This window comes from Anolis carolinensis, chromosome 4, assembly GCF_035594765.1.
Source record: "Anolis carolinensis isolate JA03-04 chromosome 4, rAnoCar3.1.pri, whole genome shotgun sequence".
NCBI lineage: Eukaryota > Metazoa > Chordata > Lepidosauria > Squamata > Dactyloidae > Anolis > Anolis carolinensis.
In genome coordinates this window covers 44,324,723-44,348,392 of record NC_085844.1, presented here as the reverse complement: position 1 = coordinate 44,348,392, position 23,670 = coordinate 44,324,723, and the positions used below count along the sequence as shown (strand labels likewise).

The 23,670-nt window shown below is 40.0% G+C and overlaps 1 protein-coding gene across 1 annotated transcript in view; it reads left to right on the top strand.

Moving 5' to 3' along the window:
• Nucleotides 1–23,670, top strand: part of clvs1 (clavesin 1) — an 80,982-nt gene that overhangs the window by 3,850 nt on the left and 53,462 nt on the right. The window contains exons 2-3 of the mRNA XM_003219604.3: nt 4,468–5,062; nt 23,243–23,417. Coding sequence (XP_003219652.2) covers nt 4,674–5,062; nt 23,243–23,417 — 564 coding nt within the window. The 5' untranslated portion in view covers nt 4,468–4,673. The remainder of the gene's footprint in view (nt 1–4,467; nt 5,063–23,242; nt 23,418–23,670) is intronic.

Sequence of the window (23,670 nt, the reverse complement as noted above, 5' to 3'; positions counted from 1 at the left end):
CGGGATTTGAACCTGGGACCTTTCGGTCTGCAAGTTCCGCAGCTCAGCACTTTAACACACTGTGCCATTTCCTCATAAACCCTTGTGATCTGATTTACATACCATGCTTAAATATTTGAATGTATGTCATATTGAGGAGGGGACAAAATTGTCTTCTGCTGCTCTAGAGACCAGCACACAGATAAAGAGATTCAAATTGCAGGAAAAGAGATTTCACCTAAGCATTGGGAAGAACTTCATAATGGTTAAAGCAGTTCAACCGTGGAATATGCTGCCTCAAAGTATGGTGGAATCTCCTTTGCTGGAGGTTTTTAAGCAGAGACTGGTTGGCCATTTACCAGGAATGCTTTCATTGGTTATTTCTGAATGGCAGGGCGTTGGACTAGATGGCTCTTATTGTCTCTTCCAACTCTATGATTCTGTGATACCCCTTGCTATTTATAACCAATGACATAGTAACTCTTGTACCATGTTGTCTACTCATGGACTCCTGCATTTCTCCAATGGATAGAAAGAGAGACACCAGGGTCTATTTATGTCTTACAGAGATAACACTGTACATGGTCCATGTGTCCTCAGTGGGCCAGAATGAAACCACTTAAAATAGAACACTAAGCATTCTTGTGAGGCAGTAATACAAGAAACAACATAATAGAAATGAAGGCATATTTACAAACTAAAGCACAGTGACAAGCATGTCTTCAGTAGCTAGATAAGCACATCTCAATGGAGCAATAGTAGTTAACACCTAGTAATGCTTTCAGGAAACAGCCCTGCTGTTCAAAGCAATATTGATTATTCTAGCTGCCTGCATATTGCTTTAAAGCCAGATGTTAGTATGAAAGAAAGCTTGTAAAAATGAATGATGCACCAGCATGTACAACAGAATGAGCAGTTTCCCCCCAATGCCACTATGGTGTAGTTACTACTTTTTATACATGTAAGGTGGGCTATTTCAAAATAACTGTAAACCTAAACAGCCACAGTTTGGAAATATATTTTACCGAAGTCAGTATCATTTAGTGGCTTAGGCAGGCCCTCATTCAGTGACATACTGGTACATATCAATCTGGTGTTTGGCAGTGTCAGAAATGAAATATGATTTACACAACCCAAGATGTACACAGCTATCATTCCATCTGCTGTATTGTAGAAACTCTCTCCTCCCCATTTCCACTGCTGGACCATACATCACCTGTTACTTGGCAGTTGTGCATGCCACAGATCTTTGAAATGACAAAAGCACTCTCGTTGTAGGAACTCGGAATTGACAGGTGAAATAATCTAATCTGGCCATGATTTCACTAAATTGCAGCTAATACAATACTAAAAACTAAGTTCTCCGTCTGCCATAATCTGACAAGAGACAGCCTCAAACATGTTTCTCCTTAATGGGAAGAATGAGATACTAGGAAATGAGTTTGTGAATCATAGAGTTGGAAGGGACCATAAGAGCCATTTATTTCAACCCCCTGCAATGCCACTAAAGCACTCCCAAGAAATGTTTAAATATCTCTGTTTAAAGATGTCCAATGAAGGATAGTCCACACATCCAAGGCTCTATACTGTACTGTCAAACAGCTCTTAACAGTATTAATGAAGAGCGTGAATACTTTTTTTATCATGTCAGAAGTGACTTGAGAACATACTGCAAGTCGCTTCTGGTGTGAGAGAATTAATGTTGCCCAGGGGATTTCTGGAAGTGTTACCATCCTGCTGGGTGGCTTCTCTCATGTCCCCGCAAGATAGAGCTGACAGACGGGAGCTCACCCAGTCTCGCAGATTCTAACCAGCAACCTTCAGGTCAGCATTCCAACCTTCAGGTCAGCAGTCCAGCCAGCACAAGAGTTTAACCCGTTGTGCCACTGTGGCTCCAGGCATGAATACTTGCAATTAAATAGCATCTTCTTTTGAATGTGCCAGACCAGTTTAAGACATGCTATGAAACATACTTAGCAGAGGAAAAGACTAGGAAGCTCAAGAGAAAAAGACAATGGGCTGCTATTCCTCAGTATTTGCCACCTGAGGCAAACAGTGCTTCACTATTTCTAATGCTGGTTGGCCCTATAATCTCCAGTAATTTCAAAATTTCACTCATCTTCCATTACTCATTTTAGACACAGATTGCAAAATCCCACCACTGTATCCTCCATTGAGTTGTTTTCATTGCTATTGTACGATGGAAATAAGAGAGTTGTAAAGGTATTGGCATCATTCTAGTAAATAAAGGATGCCGACCAAGTGCACTTCTGCAATAACCTCACTCTCGCAATTGGTACAATGAACTTTAATAAACCATCTGAGATCTCAGTGATAAAGCTTTTTGGAAATATGGGAGTTTGGAACTCTCTCCTTAGTAAGGTTTTACCCTCCATCTTTTAAAAAAAAATCAGATGGGATTTTAGAACTGAAGTCTTCTAGCATGCAGTATTGTTTTTGAATCATTTTGTTTACCTTTAGAATGTGTGTGGGCATGGCAGAGGGATCAGACTGGATGGCCCTTGTGGTCTCTTCCAGATCTATGATTCTATTATTTAGTTGTAATCCTTTTAATGTGTAAACCTCTTTGAGGATGACTACTATTAGTAACAGCAGCAATAATTCTTCTCCTTCTGCTTCTCCTCCTCCTCCATCACCCACCTCTTCTTCTATGAAACTATGAGATGGACCTTGAAAAGAAGCTTTTATCTTTTGTTTGTGGCAATCCGGATAGATGAATGAGTACAACTGATTCCTGAAAATTAACCCTATGTAGATGTATTCTAATGGTTTCCAATTCAACTATTAACAGTACAGCCAATACATTGTATTGTAAACAATGTTTTTACTGTGCTCCTCCATCATAAAAACATTGAGTGTTGTCACTAGTTAGCTGATGGCATGATGCTGGCTGCTTTTTCTGAAATGAACAAAAGAATAAGATAATAATGCTAGTACTGAATGACACACTGATTCACGCACGTACAGTGTCACCTTGAAGCTGATGAAGCTATTAAACGAAAGTTACATTGTCAGTGAAAAATATTTCTAGAGAGGGAATTATAGCTTTAAAAATAACTACAAATCCTACAGATGCTGATGGAATTTACCACAGAGTGCTAAACTGATGAGAGATAAAACGATTGCTTGCGAAACATGCCATTGCTTAAAATAAAAATAATCCAGATGGGAAATGTGAATCTGAATCTTGCAAAGGCAGTTGTTGTTTGGCCTCACAAGAAGCTCAAAAGCTAGATTGAGGAAGGCAGCGGTAGCTTGGTCCACAATGAATGGAAGTCAAAAAAGATTTGAAGGACATGTTTCGCACCGAACCGTTATAATACTATGATTCCTCTTTCATTGTCATGTGGATTCCTGGGGGGTTTAGTCTGATAGGGCTCTAAAACTCTCTTGATGAGAAATCTGATGTATCTCAGGAACCATGGGAGGTAAAGTGGAAACAACAGTTCTGTACCAGTGTAGTATGGAAGTGCACCAGTTCCAGATTGGGCAATGTAGCTATTACACCAGATTTTGCCAAGGATTCTTTTTTTAGTATTGCTTTTGACAATGAAGTTCCACTGCTGGCTGTGCAATTACTTGTTCATATGGTCAGTAGAATTTGTACAGGACACAGGTGCACATTGCAAATATGACTGCATATGTGGCCTATACCTGCACTTTGTATTAATTCCATTCCAGAGATAACATGAGGAACCATTCTGTTTTTATGTTAATGATTTGACTAGTAGTCACTTCTTGGTAATGTCTGAAGAATTGCAGAATTATAGCAGTTTGACACCACTTTAAGTCCCATAGCTCCATCTTATGGAATCCCAGAATTTGTGGTTTTAGTCTTCTCTGCCAAAGAGTGGTGGTGCTTCACTAAACTACAAATTCCAGGATTCTGTAGGATAGAGCCATGGCAGTGAATTATTATTATTATTATTATTATTATTATTATTATTATTATTATTATTCTACGCTGTTGATACAATCATTGCTATTGGTTGTTCCTCAGTAATTGTGGTCCTGTCTGGAATAGTGTGTCAATTATTGAGTAAAGGATAGCGATCATTTTTAGCATTGTTTCTTTGGGCTGTCTTAAAAGGCATCTTACTTTCTCTGTCTAGGAATGCTTTGATGGAGCTGTCAGTGTCTTCCGTTATTATTTGTGTTCTAATTACCTAATAAATTGTAATAGAATGTTAAATCTGTGCAATATCAGTGTTGCTAAAGGCTCTATTCAATTTTAAACCCACCGATCTGTGTTCACAATGCTTCTGTTCCACATACGGTAGAAGTAATGATGACATGGTGCTAAGTATCACATTTTAATACTGTTGAATTTTTGATATTTAAATTTTAATCAGACCTGCACTAGCAAAAAAAAAAAAGGGGGGGAAATAAACATGCTTGGAAATGTGCTCATTACAGACTTGCAATCTTATAATTTTTTTTTAAAAAAAATCTTTATTTGTTTTTCAGAGAACAATGATAAAAGAAGTTAATTTCCCTGGATGGATATCTAGGAATGAGAACTGAAAGTGAGAGCTCTATGCATGGATATGAAAGATATGTTTCAGGGCAATGCAAACAGTTAAATGCCCTTGAATGGATGTTAGTTGAATGGGACCAGCATTTCATCTGATTACATTTCTGAAATTAAGGATTTGGAAAAGGCTTTTGTAAAGATGACCCATTTACATGCTGGACTCAGTCCAGAGACTATCGAGAAAGCCCGTCTGGAGCTCAATGAAAACCCAGATGTTTTGCACCAGGATATCCAACAAGTCAGAGACATGATCATCACTAGGCCTGACATTGGATTTTTACGTACAGATGATGCCTTCATCTTGAGATTTCTCCGAGCCAGAAAGTTTCACCAAACAGATGCCTTCAGGTTACTGGCTCAATACTTCCACTACCGTCAGTTGAATCTGGATATGTTCAAAAATTTCAAGGCTGATGATCCAGGGATAAAGCGTGCCCTGATTGATGGATTCCCGGGGGTGCTGGAAAACCGCGACCACTGTGGCAGGAAGATTCTTCTGCTCTTTGCAGCCAACTGGGATCAGAGTAGGTAAATGTAGATAGTGTACTTATCTTCTTTTAATGCACCGTTCATTAACTTGTCAACATGAGCAATATTTTGAGCAATGTAATTCAAATTCAAATCCTGAATTGATCTCTCCATTTGAATGATTAGATAGCGTGCATCTTATATACTGTAGAATTAATGCAGTTTGACATCAGGTTAACTACCATGGCTCAATGCTATGGAAGCATGCGAATTATTATGTGATAAGGCACCAGCAATCTTTGGCAGAGAAGACTCAAGACCTTGCAGAACTATAACTCCAATGATTCCACAGCATTAAGCCATGACAATTAACATAGTGTCAAATGTCACTAATTGTATGGTATAGATCAGTGGTTCACAACCTATGGCCCTCCAGATGTTTTGGACTTTGGCTCCCAGAATTTCTGATAATTGGACAAGCTGGCTAGGAATTCTGGAAGTTGGAGTTCCAAACACTAGGAGGGCCATTGGTTGTGCACCACTGGTATAGATGTGCCCAGAGTCAAAGTAGTATACAAATAATTGCATAGTACAACTCTCTGTATTAATAGAGATACATTCCAAAACTTCCCCGTCAATACGTGAAACTGTGTATAACAGCAATCTCTATATCTTGACTATATCTGGGTAGAAGAATACTATCAATTGCACTGGAGGGTCTAGAGCAGGGGTCCTCGGATTTTTTAAACTGAGGGCTGGTTCACAGTCCCTCAGATTGTCGGGGGCCCGGACTATCGTTTGAAAAAACATGAACAAATTCATATGCACACTGCACATACCTTATTTGTAGTGCCAAAAAAACCCCCAAAAAACTCATGAAAGAACAATACAATATTTAAAATTAAGAACAACCAACAGAAACTTATCAGTATTTCAATGGGAAGTGTGGGCCTGCTTTGGGCCGATGCGATAGTCAAGTTAGCCAGAATTGTTGTTGTGTGCCTTCAAGATGTTTCATTCTTAAGGTGACCCTAAGTCTAAAGTTTAGGGCGGGTAAAAGACCTTGGAGGGCAGCTTTCAGACTGGGGGCCTTAGTTTGGAGACCCTTGGTCTAGAGCAGGCATGGACAAACTTCGGCCCTCCAGGTGTTTTGGACTTCAACTCTCACAATTCCTAACAGCCAATAAACTGGCTGGGATTTCTAGAAATTAAAGTACAAAACACCTGGAAGGCCAATGTTTGCCCATGCCTGGTCTTGAGAGTTCTACAAACACTTCTAAAGCAAAGATTTTTCAGACCATGGATAAATGAAACCTTGGATATTAGGTTTATGGATAAGGGGTTGTACTTTATAATTGTAATAATGAACCATATGTTGCTTCAAATGTGTAGTTCATTTTCTCCATGAATATTACATATTTTGGCAAAATATTTGCAGAAAGTTCCTTAGTGCCTATCATGCCACAAAATTGGTCATACCATGCATATCATATAACCACTGGGGACACAGTAATAATATTGTGTTTTTAAAACTGGAGATAAAATAAAACTAAATAACCTGAGGAGTCAGGGGGAAATACTTCTTTGCCCACACCTGATCTTTCCATAGTTGATACCAGCTAATGCCCATAAATCCTGTTTTATTAACCTAAGAGTTGTAAACGTTAGACACTTAACTGCTCTGTAAGAAAGTGTACAGAGACTTGGATTTAAAGGGCATGGTATTATGGCTATGTGAGATTGCAAAAGAAAAAAAAGATACTGATCCAGTTAAAATGAAGGTTTAATCTGGGAAAAGTGATCAAAAACTGTCTGTAAAATGAGAGACTATTCTAAAATGCCCACACATTTCAGTGTCAATCTCTGACATTTAAAATAAATCTGCAGAGGCTGATAAAATAAATTTACACAGAAAAAAACTGGGGATGTATCTCAAGATGCTCAAGATAATTTATTAGAAATAAAATTCAGCACCTTGAGACATGTTTGAAGTTTAGTCTGCAAATTCCATTGGCTGCGCTCTGGTTTTTATTTTATTTATTTTTTTTAAAAAACGATATAGAGGTTGTTGCCAAGCAATAATTGACATTCTCTGCATGTATATTCTTGTAGCTATTGCAGGATGCCAATAATGGTAAAAGAATTTAAAAAACCCCCACCATTTTTTATCTTTTATTCCTTCAATAAATAACTGCTAAGACTGCTGCTGTCTGCAACAACAGCACAGACTTTTATATGTGATAGACTGAAGTCATTAGTTCAGAGCAATTGCACTTTACTTAAAACAATTACATTTTTCAGGCCATGGTATCAATAACATTCTTGTGAACAGGGGGAAAGGGAGAGCTCTAAAGTGAACAATACAATGCAGCAATGACATATGAGGTGGTGCAAGATGATAATGCATTCAATTCACTATAATTCTATTTTGCTGCATGATTTAACCATTCATAATAAAAAGATATAACAGGAAACAGAAGAATACTGCAAAGGTATCAATTGTCTCTTCCACAGTTTGGAAAAAGTTGCTTTTTGGACTACAAATTCCAGAAAGTCTTCAGCCAACATGACCAAGTATTTTTCCCCCAAGTTCTCCTTGAGTCTTTTCCTATCAACCAACCTCATCACACCCACCTAAATCAGCATCCTAGGATGCGTCCACTCTGTCTTGGTGATGGAGCCCCACGCTAGCCATCACACGACATCGTGTGTCTTGGTAATGGAGACCCCACCTCCAACCAGGGTGGAAGCATCATTGAATGCTTTCCCCACAACACAAGAAGCTTCCTGTGTTGTGCTGGCTCCAATGGAGTCAGCACGGATCCTCTACAGAAGGATGATGCTCCCCACGTGTGATGGGGGAATCATTGTTCAGAGGGAGTCGTGCATGGGGAACAGCCCCTCTCTTTTCTCACCAAAGCTGGCCTTTGTGATGAGGCCCTACAAAGTCACAGCTGGCTATTTGTTGGTAGACCCCTAAGACAGATGCCCCACTCTTGCTCTGTCTTCAATGATAAAGATGGGATGGCCAGACAGAGGACCTCTGATGTATCCACCCACAGTCAAACAATTATCATGACAATGGGCTCATTTACACTGCCTAGTTATTGTGGGATCTCAAATCTTTTAGGCTGGCTCTGGAGGTCTTGGGGGTGTTTACATGCTTAGTGCATGACCCATAGTGGCAGCAGGGTGGAAAAAACTAATTAACTTCCCTTTCACCATCACCATTGTTGGATGGCTGCAGAGCTCTGATATTTCTCCTCTTCCACATTGTGCCCAAAGTGTGGGGCTGCTACAGAGCTTTGCTAAAACTCCAGAGTATACCCTGGCATTTCTTAGCACAGGGCTAAACTGGTTTAACTCAGGCTGAATCTGCCTTATATTACAGTTTCAGAATGTGGATTAACTGCATTGAGCTGGATTATATCAGTCTACACCAGAGGTCCCAAAATTAAGGCCTGCACACCAGATGCATCCCTTCAAGGTACTTTACCCAGCCCCCATTCTAAACTTTAGAGTTAGGGTCACCTTAAGTCTGAAATGATTTGAAGGGACACAAAAACAACAATCCTAATTATCTTGACTAAAGCATTAGTAAGTTATGTTGGTTAAAATTGTTCTACATTTTAAATATTGTATTGTTCTTTCATGGGTTTTTTGGCACTACAAATAAGATATATGCAGTATGCATAGTTATTTATGTTTTTTTCAAACTATAGTCTGGCCCTCCAACAATGTGAGGGACCGTGAACCAGCCCTTGGCTTAAAAAGTTTGAGGATCCCTGGTCTATACCACCCTATAATCCAGGTCAATGCATTCTGAGTCATGTAGATCCAGACACAGTTTACACACAGTAAGTAGTAACTACTACCTGGGCTTCCTGGATGTGAAGCAGACATCCAAAAGTGACTTCTCACTCAATGCGGGCTATACAGCGAGTGTAAACAAGCCTCAGTCAGTCCTGAGACAAAAATAGCAAAGAGGAAAAGAGTAAAAGTCTCAGAAGCTCAATTTTGGTTTAACCTGAAATGTCAAAGTTCTCCCCACACACTCTAGTCCAAAAGACAGGGGCGGTTCAACCTGTAGGCAAACTACAAGGTTGCTGAAGGCGCCACCCACAGGGGGGTGCAGTTGAGGTGCCTTCAGGTGCCGTAAGGCTAATGAGCAGCTTCTTTTTTCTCTTTTTTTCTCTTTTTTCCCTCCCTCCCTACTGGGAAGAGGCACTCCCTCTGGGTGAGGAAAACCAGCGGCACCTTCTCATTTCTTGGAGGGACAAGCCCTTGCTCCAGCTGGAGCAAGGGCTTGTCCCTCTGAGAACCGCGAGGTGTGCCCCGGATCTCCCTCAGCCAGTCCCTTACTGGAGGAAACTCTTTCCACAAGCATGGGCCTGGCTGAGGGAGATCCAGGGCACCTCTTTGTTTCTCAGAGGGACAAGCCCTTGCTCCAACTAGAGCAAGGTCTTGTCTCTCCAAGAACCACGAGGTGTGCCCCGGATCTCCCTTGGCCAAGCCCTTGCTGGAGGAAACTCTTTCCTCCAGCAAGGGCCTGGCTGAGGGAGGTCCGGGGAGATGTCCCTCGGTGAGCCCTCGCCCCTTGGGAAGCACCCCATGTGAGGGCTCGGCCCAACGAAGCACCCCATGAGCACTGCTGCCTAGTAGCGCCCGCGGGGTGCTTCCCAAGGGGTGAGGGCTCAGCCCAGTGAAGCACCCCACTAGCGCTTGGGAAGCACCCTCGATCGCTGCAGCGGCGATTGTGGGGCACTTCCGGGATGCTTCCTCCTCCCTCTCCTTTTTTTCCTCTCGAGCTCCCAAGATTTGGGGGGGGGGGGGCGCCAATATTCTGTTCGCTTACACTTGAAAATTACCCAGGGCCAGCCCTGCCAACAGACTACAGAAATAAAATCCAAGCATCCTCCTGCTAGGTTAATTTATTACAGATCTCGTTGCATAGGCAAATGAATGAAGTCACACACCAAAGAATCTGTTCAACATGGCCATTTTGCTTAAGGGAATGGTTGGCTGCACAGAGGGTCTGGAATATTGAATGTCTAGGTAGAAAGTGCTTGCCCTGCTGTGTCAGAAGAAACACTGCTGTAGCAAAGCAATAGGGAAAACCACCCATTGCCCTTCTCCTGGTGGATGAAGCGGAGGGATGACATATCACTTTTCTACCACAGAACATATGAATAAGGATGAATATGTACTCTATAGATGATCTCCAACATACACTGGTGATTTTATTATGGTTTTTTTCCTGGTGATTTTATTATGTTTTCTATAAATAATCTAGCGGAGTGAATGGTGTGGTCACCCTCTTTCTCATAACACTTATGTGATGTAGTTTAGACTGAGAAAGGATGGTTGATCTTAGGGCCCTTCTACGCTGACACGGACGCATCAGGGAATCATGGCTGGCAATAGCTGTGGCACCTCATCTATATCAGTCTTGGAGCACACTGACTGATGTCAACCAGTATGCCATTCACTAATGCAACTGGGAGGGAGAGGGGGAAACAAAGCTCCAGCTCCATACAAAGACACAATTACACATAGATATTGTGCTTATCTCACATGAACCTGAATTTCCATCCAAGTAAGAGTGAGAGGGAAATATTGGTGAACACACAGTGTCTAATCCAGTCTGCTTAACCTGCTCCCTTTGTTCCCCTCAGCACATCAATGCCTATATCTTTATCAATTTTGGCCAGGGAGACCTAGATGCAAAGTACAACTCCCATGATTCCATTGCATTGAGCCATGACAGTTACTGGTATCAGAGTGCATTATTTCAACAGTGTAAATGCATCTTTATTGTATTTTTAAAACAACATCCTACTTCACACACTAACCCCCCCCCCCTCGGTTGCATCTATATTGTAGGATGAAAGCAGTTTTACACCACATTAACTGCCCTGGCTCACGAGTGTTGTACCTTTACAAGATGTTTATCCTTTTTCTCTAAAGAGTGCTAGTACCACAAGAATTTCAGAATTTCACAGCATTGAGCCATGGCAATTAAAGGCGTGTCCGATTGAATTAAATCTACAGTACAGATGAATGCTTACAAACCAGTTTTTCTCAGTTTACTGTCAGCCACAGAAGCAGATCCTTCATTTCTGTATTTTTGTTCTTCAATTACACAAACTGTCTTTATGATAAAAGGAAATGTTTCAGAAAATGTTAACGATTGTCTTGCATGGGAATGGAAGCTACAGCTGTCACTCCAACTCCAGTCCAAACCCCTCCCCATTACATCGCCAGCATTGCTGCATTCCCTCTCCATCACATCATCAATACATCTGGATTGGAATAAAAATGCTCTTTCTGAGGGTTCTTCCCACCTCCACTGAAATTTCAGTTACCCTAATATGCTCCAGAAAGACTTGGAACACCAGAACACTTCAGGGCAGAGTAAACTGTTCTGGCAAGCATTCACCCAAAGACTTTCCAAATAGGACACATTGCAGACTGACTGAATCTACTCCATACTGAGATTCCGATAAACCTTGCAAATGAGGGAAAATGTAAGACTAGGCATACTTTGTTTCAGAACAAGGCTTAGGGCATGCAAAATTGATAAATAAATAAATAAATAAATAAATAATCTTATCAGGAATCTTGAATCCATCAAAATTCATTTCCATTCTTATCTATTGAATAGTAACGAGAAGCAGTAAAGCCAAAAGAAAGGATACATAGATTGAATACGGCAGTAGCTAGACTCTATTTAGCTGGTTTGTCACTGTTTAGAAGTGATTTCACCATACCCCCAGAAAAGCTGCAAAAAACTCTAGTATGACTACCATGTCAATATGTTCATAGATGTATTACTGGGTGAAATGACCATGCTCAAGGCAAAGGATTTTACACTACTAGCACTTATATCTGAAGGCTGTATTATGAATACAACTGAAGCTGTCATCAGAAACATGACAAGTTAAATCCTTTGTGTGGGTGAGAAGAAAAAAGTACTTATTCTGACTGCCTCTGAAAATATCAATATGGCTTCAGACCTTAATAATAAAATAAGTGATTACATTTTTGTATGAGCATTAATAGTCAGTGATAAAAATAAGTATTTCTTCATTCCTTCACAGTTAAACACAGTCAAACAATAGATTTTTCTACCCTAATACATAACCAATAACACCTTGGACAGTTGGGAAAATTCAATGGTTACTAGACATGGGAGCTAGTACTCATTTATTTGAATGTGTCTGACCATGTTGAAATACTGGAAAGGATGTCAACAGAAGACTTGTTTCCTCTGTTCCAAAGACTATGTGTGCATTCAGACATATGCTAAAATCCAAAGCTGGTTGAGAGTAGCAATACTCTCCTGGGGTAGGCTACACTGCAGCAGCAGCAGGGAAGTATCCAGACCATTTAATGAGGGCAAAACTATTTTGGCCCCACTAAATGGTCACCTTATCTTGATTGTTCCTGTCACCATGATTAGATGGCCACAGAGCTACAGAAAAGCTCCTGAACATTGTTAGGCACCTTTGCTGACATCAGCAAAGGCATCTACATGGCCAAGGAGAAAGACAGGGCAATACAATGAGAGGGTGACATGGGCCCAATTCACCAGTCCATGTGAGCAGCAGAATGGTTCAGCTTAGAGCTAGTCCATCTATCCACACTCACTTAAAGTGTAGGGCTGCTCCGCAGTTTTGCCAAAACTCTGGAGCATTCACTGATGCTGACTAACATAGGGTAAAACTGGGCTAACCCATTTCCCCTGTATTATGGACCAGAACTCCTGGAAGTTGCTTGGACTTCGGGAGCAACATCTGGTCCAAACTGGGGCTTGGGGCCTGGGATATAGAACAATGGATTCAAACATCAGGAAAAGAGATTCCACCCAAACATTAGTGGAATGCACTGCCTCTGAATGCAATGTAATCTCGTTCTTTGAAGGTTGTTTAAACAGAGACTGGATGGCCATCTGTCAGGAGTGCTTTGGTTGTATATTCCAGGCAGCTGGACTGGATGGCCCTTGTGGTCCCTTCCAGCTCTATGATTTTATGGCCCTACTCTTTAGACATTCATCTTCCCATTCCATCAGCTCCCTTGCATTCTATCCTACATTCCTCTTCCATACTGAATATCAGCCATGCTTAAATTCAAAGTCATAATCCTTAGAACTCTGGATTTTGAATGAATTTTAATTATAGTTCAGAGCAATCAGCTGTCTCCTTTGCTTGTTGTTTCGTCTATAAATAGCTTGGTTCACCTATCAATTACACTAGGCATTGCTCATGTGAAGTCTAACTGCAGATGAATAAATTATTAAAGATATTTGTGGTTGACAGAAGTTGTTTCAATGGCTTCTGTTTATATCCTAGGAGACGGTTAACTGAACAATAACATACAATAGGATGTCTCTAATGAGGAAACATTAACTTGATACTTCTAGTTCCTAAAGCATTATATTGTTATGTTTTCTCTGTTTTCCTGAGCACTGAAAAATTCCAGGGCCCCTGGGCTTTTAGTTTTCTAAGGAAAAAAAAGCACTAGAAACTACAGTGTGCATGTAATATTTGGTTTATTTATAAATATGCAAAGAAAGCATTAATGTAGGTATGTACTTTTAGAAGATGGTGTCATTGCAGTTAAAGTAGCTTCAATGAGATATAATGGTGTAGTGTGGATATGCCTTTGGTCCCTGGTAAGAGAGTAAAGCACTGGAATCTTAGCCAGCTTTTTTATGCTATTGTGTTCACAATCTTTTAAACTTGCAACTTCTTCGTGAGGTCGAACAGCTCTTTGACAACAGTGATTCTGAAGGTTTTAACATGTCTTTTTGGGCATGCCATAATATGAAATAGGCAGGTACTAAAATCAGTAGTAATCAAATCTGTAAGTGCCATTTTAAAATGTTCAACATACTGCTGACATCAGGTCAAGAATAGGGGAAATATTATGTGGTGCTACTAGACTTCCTTCATTTAATCAAGGTGCACACTACAAATTCAAATTACAGCCTTTTAAATTAAACCTTCTGACAAGCTGATTTCTTTCATTGTAATTGAAAGGTGTCTATCCTTTCTTTTACATTTCTTACCCACAATTTGGTCTGATTGTGTAAAATATATGTTCTGCAACAAAGTGCCAGTAAATCACAAAACACTAAAATGGCCCCATAACCAAGAAAGTAAGGCAACCGATAACAACCATTTAATGCTGTCAAGACAAATTGATCCCCTGAGTTAATAGTATTTTCCCTTTGTTGAAACCATATGATATTATTCTTATAACATAACATGCTTGCAAGATTTTTTTCACAGCAGTACATGTCATTGTGTATGTTATAGACAAATGAGTAAAAAGAGCTCTGGCTTTAGTTGAAATTTCCTCTTGACAATTCAGACTATGAATCTGATTCCAACGTTTTTCACTATCTCACAAGTTCAGCTGAATTGAGTATAAGCTACTTTTATACTTTGAAATCAATTTGAAGTAAGTCAAAGACATGAAGAGGAGAATGCCTGACTTCTTAATCCAAAGGTTTTACACCCAAAACTCAACCAACAAAGGCTTGAAAACATTCAAAAAACAAATTTTCAAAATATTAGCTTTGCTGTTAACCATTTTATATAAAAAGTGCCATTTTATTGTGTATTGTGGGCTTGTGCATCCATTGGTTTTGGTATCCACAGAGGGAAATGTAAGTGTGGGAATCAAACCCTAGTGCAGAGCTTTCCAAACATTTCATGTTGCTGACACACCTTTTAGACATGCATCATTTTACAACGCAGTAATTCAGTTTTACTAGTAAATCAGAGGTTAAACCAACTTATTATAAGAGACACATCAAATACATAAATTGTAATAACAAGATATATGAGGACACAACATATCTCATTAAATCCTTTCATTTGTATTTATTAAAATATATTATTTATTGCTTACTTTACATAGACTCTCATTATTTTGCACGTTACATCTACATACTGCAGCCAACACACACACTAATATGTTACAACACACAGTTGGAAAGCTCTGTCCTAATGGATACCAAGGGCCCACTGTAACATATTCTTAAAGCAGCTAAACAAGTGAGATGGCAAAGGATTACTTGAGACTGCCCATGCCAAATCATGAGGGAGGGAATGGGAGGAGGGAGCACAGCTCTCCAAGATTTTCTGGAGAACTAATGCAGCCTCTTAGACTCCCATGGTTGTCCAGTTTCACAATAAGATATTTCCTAGAATCTATGTCCCTCACATTCCTTGAGCAAGATGGTTTCCCTCGTTATTAGGCTCAGCTATAAGAACAGACTCAGATTCCTTCAATGACTAAGCTACTAAAGTTCAGTAGATGATGCAGGGAGAGCCTCCTTCCAGGAAACTCTCATGATCACAACTCCCAAAAGTGATATGTTATCAAAAAAAAAAAAAAAGAAGGAAAAAATGCACAGATGCAAGATTTCTTGGTTGCTAAGTGCCACAAGCTATTATAGGTAAAGGTTTCCCCTGACGTTAAGTCCAGTCATGTCTGACTCTGGGGGTTGGTGCTCATCTCCATTTCTAAGCCGAAGAGCCAGCGTTGTCCGTAGACACCTCCAAGGTCATGTGGCTGGCATGACTGCATGGAGCGCCATTACCTTCCCGTCGGAGCAGTACCTACCTATTGATCTACTCACATTTGCATGTTTTCGAACTGCTAGGTTGGCAGAAGCTGGAGCTAACAGTGGGCTCTCACTCCACTCCCGGGATTTCAACCTGGGACCTTTTGGTCTGCAAGTTCAGCAGCTCAGTGCTTTAACACACTTCACTATTATAGATAGTAATAAAAATGCAGCAACAGAATACTGCTTCCCTGGTAGTGTAATTTAGTTACAATAGAGACTGAAAAACATCTGTTGGACCAGAAAAATGGCAAAACATCAAAACAAACACTCATTTCTAAAGATCATCACACCTGTCTTGATTTCAGTTATTAGTCCCTTTGAAGATCTGTATGCACAATGCTGCCCTTAGGCTGTGCCTCTCCCACACTCCTTCAGTTCAGATCAAGGTTCAATTCAAAGGGGAAGGAAGTCTTGAGATTTTTCATGCCCACTTTCTCCTTGAATTCCAACATCTACTTTTTGCTTTCTCTTTCATGGCTTATTTTGATGGTCCTAGCATCAGCAGAAGTTGGTGGCTGCTATAGCAGTAGGTGATGATTCTGTTCTAGGTTTTAGTCTGAAGCTTAAAGGATCTGTCCAAGATGCTGAATCCTATATTTAAAATAGGTTCAGAACTTTGGGTAGCTCATTTAGATTTGAATTCAAACCTGTAACTGATTGACAACACCCACTAACATGGGAATTATCTGTTTAATTCTTTAATTCCTGTATGTACTCAAGACTGGGATCCAGTAGCTAGCTACAAGATTTAATACAGGGTCTTAGCATTGGCAACTTTTTCATGTCTATGCTTACTAATTGCTAGCTTGCAGACTTCTTGACGTTTGCTTCTCCATGATTTCTCCTTTACTGCACCACTCTAACTTTCAGTCTTCTTCACCTTCTCCCTTCTTCATCCTCTACTAACCAACATATTTGGTTGTGCTCAAGTAAGTTGTAAGCAATCCCCCCCCCCACACACACACACACACTTCCAGAGGACATTGTCAATTAGTGGGAAAGATTTTGGACCTTCCCATGAATGAGGCCAGACACAGAAGAGGTTGAACACTTTGCACCAGTCTTGGCATGTGGGAGGGGGCATGGCGAGCACTTGCCTGTTTGTTCATCTGGCAATCTGCCCTTTATATGATGCTAGTTCGTCAGTTTCTGCTTTGGCCAACTTGAGAAATCTCCTACCCACATGCCCCAAGAGTTATCCCTACATGTTATTTCATCACACATTGCTGAAAGTATAATTCCATAGATATTTTCATCTTTTTAAAATTGTCAGCTTCTTAGTGATCTCGCAGGGGTTTAACATGCTGAATTTGACATATTTGTTGACCAGTACAAAGATTACGTCTCTCTTTGATGTAGTGCTAATCAAGCCATTTTACTCTGTCCCAGCTGCAAAGCAGTTTGAGATACCAGCCTAAAGGTGACACACTAAAGTGGCTTCAGCACAGCTAAGCAAACTGGATGTGAGAGAACCGCAAATCATAACTGAGTGACTAATTTAATACTGATTGAATTTTGCTCACAAGGAATTATATATGCTCATGGTTTGCTGCATGTTTTGAATTCTAAACCTGGGGAATTAATTATCTATCAGGCCTGAACTGGAACATTTTAAGTTAATTTCTATGAAACTAAAAAAGCTGTCATTCTCACATTCATTTCTGAAACATTCTCATGGCCTGGATGATACTCTTCTTGAAACCATCTTGCTTCTTTTTCTTTGCAGTACCAGGATTTGCATGGCTACACTGACCACTAATCCTGATGATTATGACCAATGCAATATTGTTATTATCATTTCAAGTGCAATGGTGCCATGGATGATTGTAAATAAAATCACATGGTTCATTTCAGCCAAGTAGATTAAAAGCCATCTTGAACAAATGAGGCTCAATGATTATTTAGGCAAAGGGAGAGCGAGAGAGAGAAGCAAAAAGGCTACAAGAGGGGAAGCAAATGGGTACCAAGCAGCAATATCTAGCAGAATGATACGAATGTTTGGAATTTAGTTTGCAAAGCACAGAATATTACTTTCAAGCAGAACGCATACATCAACATGTGAAGGTCACCCTTAACAGAGCAGGATGATACTCTGGATCTCAGAACTTTCCACTACTGTTCTGTTATGGATGAATTCACCATGTCACTATTAATTCCTCTTAAAAATAATTTTCCAGGCCCTGTTAAGTATCTAGCCATTGTACCAAATGTTCTGCTGTCTTAATTGAGTTTTGAACTTCAAGGATATTTAACCCGCAGCCTTATATTTCATGTAGTTTTTTGGCAGGAAAGTCACATGGATTAAGATATTAGCAATTTAAGATGAAAATCTGGATCTGAGGGGTGGGAAATGCAGAAACACAAAACAACACACCACTTCTGGTGATTCCTTCATTGTGTGGGAGGAGAGGTTTTATGTCAAGTGGAAAAATATATTTAACAGGCTGTTTTTATTTCTCTCATTCTAAAATTTCAAAGGGCAAGAAACATGAATCGCTTCTTTCTGCATCTTCTAACATTCTCTATTCCACTCTCACAGCTATGCAAATATGCTTTATACCCAAGGCTTTAATTACAGTTGCATTTAAACCAGAAGCAACTTGCAGTTTCTCAAGTCGCTCCTGACGTGAAGAAAAATGCATTTAAACAAGTAGATAAAATAAAAGCCAGCAAACAGGATAATAGAAACATGGAGTTTGGAGAGACCACAAGGACCATCCAGTCTAAACTCTGCCCTGTAGTCTTAAGGGTGCTGCCACATTTTTAGATCCCTTCCCTTTTTTTTTGTTATGCTCCAAGAGACTAACACAGTTACTTCATTAAATACTACAACAATATGATAAAAATTCTCACACTAATCATAAGTCACTCTTTCAAGAAAAAAGTGGAAAGTTGATTTAACTATCGGTGATCTCGCTCACACACACATACACACCTACTTATAAAGTGCAGTGTGGTTAGGAGTCAAAGAACTAAATGAGCCACACCTAGATAATGTTTCTTTTAATTTACCAGTACAGTTTTTTTTATAATTAGATAACAAGAATTGTATGACTCTTTTCATTTTGCAGCAAAAGATGCTTCTTAAGTTATATCAGTACAGACCACTATCAAAGTAAAGACTGAGTTCTCACAATGCAGGGCTTAATTTGTATGAGTTCAGCATTGGAATTGTATTTTCAATAGCAAGACCAGTATCTTCCAACCTAAGATTTAAAAAGAAATGCCACTGAGCATATATTCGTACTTCCAAGGACCAGCTGACCTGCAGAGGGCTTATAAATATGCTTGAGTTGGGCACTTACTCTTAACTCTGAAAATATTTCTGCTTTTTGATATGGTTCACATACTGCCATATTTGCACCACTTGTGTGTTCATGACCCAAACTATATGTTTACTCTGGCCTTGGACAACTCAAGTGATTTTGAGTTATCAATGCTTTTTTATATTTGCACTGGCATCCCACCCTGAATTAGGGGTGAGCTATAATGAGTAAATAAGAACTCTGCCCTGCTGAATTTTCCTTCAATCCCTGAAATTTCTAGCACTGCAATTGTTTAAAAAGTTGATTGCACTCTCTGAAATGTAGTTTAGGCATCCAAAGAAACTGGGCTAGCCAAATGACCAAGGGAATTTGGACTCAGAAAATATAAGCATGAGTGTTTTTAATGTCTCACTCTTTATGATGCTAGAAATTAGAGAAAATTTCATGAGAGCAGAATTCTTACATAAAACAATGCCTTCATTATACACACACACTGCAGTCTAAATCTACCCATTTACATAATTTCAGAAATTAAGCATTGGTCTTGGTTAAAATCTGGATGGGACAACACCAGGAATTTGCAGACAGGACTAGGAAAGAGTTCCTCTTGCAGCTAAAGCAGCTGCTGCTCATCACACTTGACAATGTTGGGCTTAATAAGACAAATGCTCTGAACCCGCATAAGGCAACTTCCTCTGTTCCTATTGAGTAGTGATGGGAATTATGCAACCTCTAAACATTCTTGAGTTGTATCTCCCATCATTCCTCACCACTGAGCATGCCTGCAAGGATTGCTAGGTCTAATAATGGCATTTAATGCTGCATGATTCCCACCCCTGCTATATTTTGTTGTTTTTGTTATTGCTATACGACAGATTCTTTCTCCCACTAGTCTTGTTTTTCAGATGGTATGATGAATGTTCTCCTCCCTCTTGTTACTATTGATGATTACAGTTACAGTTTCACCTCATTCGGAATACATGCCATGCTCATGAGAGTTGCCTTTTTCTTCATTTGTGAATATGGTTCAAGGCTTGGATCGCTATTAATTTTCTGTAAGCTCCCACCAAAACAATTTTCACTAATTCTTTCAAACTTAGTGCCCCAAGAACATGCTTAGTTAATTCTTTATATGGGGATGGGATGTCAAAAAAGGTGCATGTGCCAAGCTCCACTGGGATCCAGGACCTGAGAAACTGATATGTTCCAAATTTTAATTGGCATCAACATGTACAGTAGTTTGAATGTTGACTTGTGATTCTGGAGACCAGGTTTGAATCCCTGCTTTGCCATGAAACCCACTGCTGACCTTGGGCAACTCACGCTCTCAGCCTCAGAGGAAAGCAATGGCAAAGCTTTTCTGAACAAATCTAGACAATAAAACACTGCAATAGATTCATCACCTAATTTATGGTCATCATAGGTTGGAAATGACTTGAAGGTACAGAACAAAAAAACTACAATGGCTCTCTTTGAACCAGTGTTATTCTAGTAATCTCAGATCAAAAAGAACATTGTAGAACTTGAAAAGGTATAGAAAAGGCCTGTCAACAGTATCAAGAGTTTGGCACATTTCTTCCCTGCTGAAAGGAGAAAGCATTTGGGGTGATTTAATTTAGAAAAAGAGAGCAAAGATGTGAGATAAGAAAATGTACCAGTGCTATGGAGTGAAGAGAATAGAGGCACGTCCTTTTTTTCCAGCCTACTCTCACAATATTAAGAAATCTGGGTCACCAAATGAAACTACTTGACAATAGATTCGGGTCAGACTAAAAACGAAGTTTATCACGCAGTTTATAACTTATTAACATGTGAAATTCATTGGAATAAAAAGTGCTGATGACCCTAGTTTAAAATCTTTGAATTTTATGTGGGGCAGGCAGAGGTAGCTTCCATGTCAATGGGGCGGATGGAGGGAACACTGGGATGTTTTGATAAACATGGAAAGAAAATCATTTCCCACAACCCCTCGGGCCATGTTCTTCCCTCTGAATTTAGCTGTAGTCCTCACAGTAGTGGAGGGAGGGAGAGCCCAGCAAATTTCTCAGCAAGCACACACTTTTGCATACTGCAAAGTATTTTGCAGTGGCTTGAAGCTGAATGTGCAAGTAAAGATTCACTAGCTTTTAACAATATTTCAAAAGTGCTTTCATTTCAATATTATGAATTCATACATTTTCATCCATTGTTTGTCAAGTTGTTTTTGAGCTACTGCAACATCTGGGGTTTTCTTAGCAAGATTTGTTCAGGAGAGATTTGTTCAGGGGTGAAGACAGTGTGATTTACCTAAGATCACTTAGTGGATTTCACGGTCAAGTAGGGATTCTCTAGAGCAGTGGTTCTCAACTTGAGGGTCCCCAGGTGTTTCGGCCTACAACTCCCAGAAATCCCACCCAGTTTACCAGCTGTTGGGATTTCTTGGAGTTGAAGGCCAAAACATCTGGGGACCCACAGGTTGAGAACCACTGCTCTAGAGTTCTCTAATTTGGAGCCTCAAGACACAGGGGTCGCATTGCATTTTAAAATCTGATGGGCCACTGGCAGATGGATGGAGAATGTTTGTGTGAAGTAATTGAAAAAAATGAACAAATTTCTATGCACACTGCACATATCTTGTTTATAGTGTAAAAAGAAAGAAAGAAGGAATAATATATTTAAAATAAAGAACATAAACTTAACTATTTCAGTGGAAGACCCCAGGGGCCATCAGTCCAACCCCCTTTCTGCGATGCAAGAAAAACACAGTCAAAGCACCCCCAACATCCAGCCTTTGCAACAACAACAACAATAGTAGTAGGAGGAGCAACCATAGGGTCCACCCAGTTCAGCCCCCTTCTGCCATGCGGTAAAAGCACAAATCAAATCACCCCCAACATAAATAATAATAATAATAATAATAATAATAATAATAATAATAATAATAATAATTTGAAATAATAATAATAGGAGGAACCCCAAGAGCCCCCCAGTCCAACCTGCTTCTGCCTTGCAGTAAAAGCACATTCAAAGCAGCGGTGGGGAGGCTTGGAGGCCATGGTGGCAGCAGCAAAGAACCCCATAGTAGGGCTCCACAGACCGCATGCTTCCTAGGCGGGGGAGTGGGGGGATGACCCTCGGCGCCCCTGACCATGCTTTGCAGCGCCCTAAGGGCTCCACAGAGTACAGTTAGAGATCCACTGCTGTAGAGTTAGAATCCAGCATTTAAGCCATTATACTGGGCTGGCTCCTATCCTATATATGACTAGGTGTATCCCATGGGCTTATGATAAATGTTGACACATGAAAGCATCATGGCAATTTTACGTTTGTCTGAAGCAGATTTTTTTTAAAGAGCTAATGAGTCTTAACACAGAAACACACACATACATCCTACTGGCGATAAACTAGTGGTGGACTAACATATGGCCCTAGCAACCTATCACTTCACAAACTGTGGAGGCAGTGCCAGATTTGTCAGTGTGCTTATGTGTGCCGGGGAGGGGGGATCGTCCTACCAAAAATAATTTTTTATGATGGATTTTGCTTATGTGGTGCAATTCTTAATTTCAAGGCATTCTGTTTTGGAGCAATTCCAGACATAATGATACAGTTGACAGTCTATGGGAGTGTGCCACAGAGCAGGCAGTGTAGGCCCTACCTCCAGATCTATCTCCTTCAGGGTCCAAATTAGGGGCTTCATAAATTAACTAGCACAGGGCCTCATTTGTCCTAAATCTAGCAGTGTGTGGAGATATGACATGCTTAACACTTAAAATCTACCTATAGAATATTAACAAACCAAGAAGCACATCACAGAAGAAAGCAAGGTGGGATCTGAGAATGAATGGAATCTGATGATATTTCTATCTACACCATTTTGGAATGCTTGAATTTAGAGAAATATTTCTAAGGAATAGATGTTTTCTCCCAGAGTAGAAAAAAACTACTGTAATGATTCATTCTCGCATGCAAAGTAAAAATGGTTAAAGATTTATATCCCTGTTTTAGGAGAAAAGAACTAAGACTGGTCCGTTTATTGCAGACATGGGTGAACTTCAGCCCTCCAGGTGTTTTAGACTTCAACTCCTACAATTCCTGAGCTTAGGGAGAAAAGGAAGGGACCTGAGGCCAGGAATGGTGGGAGTTGAAGTCTAAAACAGCTGGAGGGGCGAAGTTTGTCCATGCCTGGTTTATTACCATGTCTAAATAAGAGCATTTCCTTGGCTGTTCAACTGAAGCAGGAAGCATTACCAAAGTAACAGACTTAAAGCATCTCCAGTTGATTTTTTTTTTTGCATTGTCTATGAATTGTAGAAAATCACAATGGTGTCCTTGTCTCTTTTATTCCATCCCCAGGAATTCTTTCGTAGATATTTTACGAGCCATTCTGCTGTCCTTAGAAGTTCTCATTGAAGATCAAGAACTTCAGATAAATGGCTTCATTCTAATTATAGACTGGAGTAATTTCTCCTTCAAGCAAGCCTCCAAACTGACACCTTCTATCCTCCGACTGGCCATTGAAGGGTTACAGGTATGTCAGTATATGATTCTGTAAGAAATTATTTATGTTTGTGCCTGGAGAGGAGAAAAAAAGAAATCCTTGCATATCCAAGCTTTATTCCATCAATGTTTCCACTGTTTGTTTATTTCCTGTTTCCATTGCACTGTTCCTAACACAGGGCCTGTACGACTTACTGCAGCAATTAAGAATAATGTTTAGAGATTTGAAATTTAATCCACATGAGACTTCCTGGGGATTAAAACCTGCAACATCTGTCTGATGA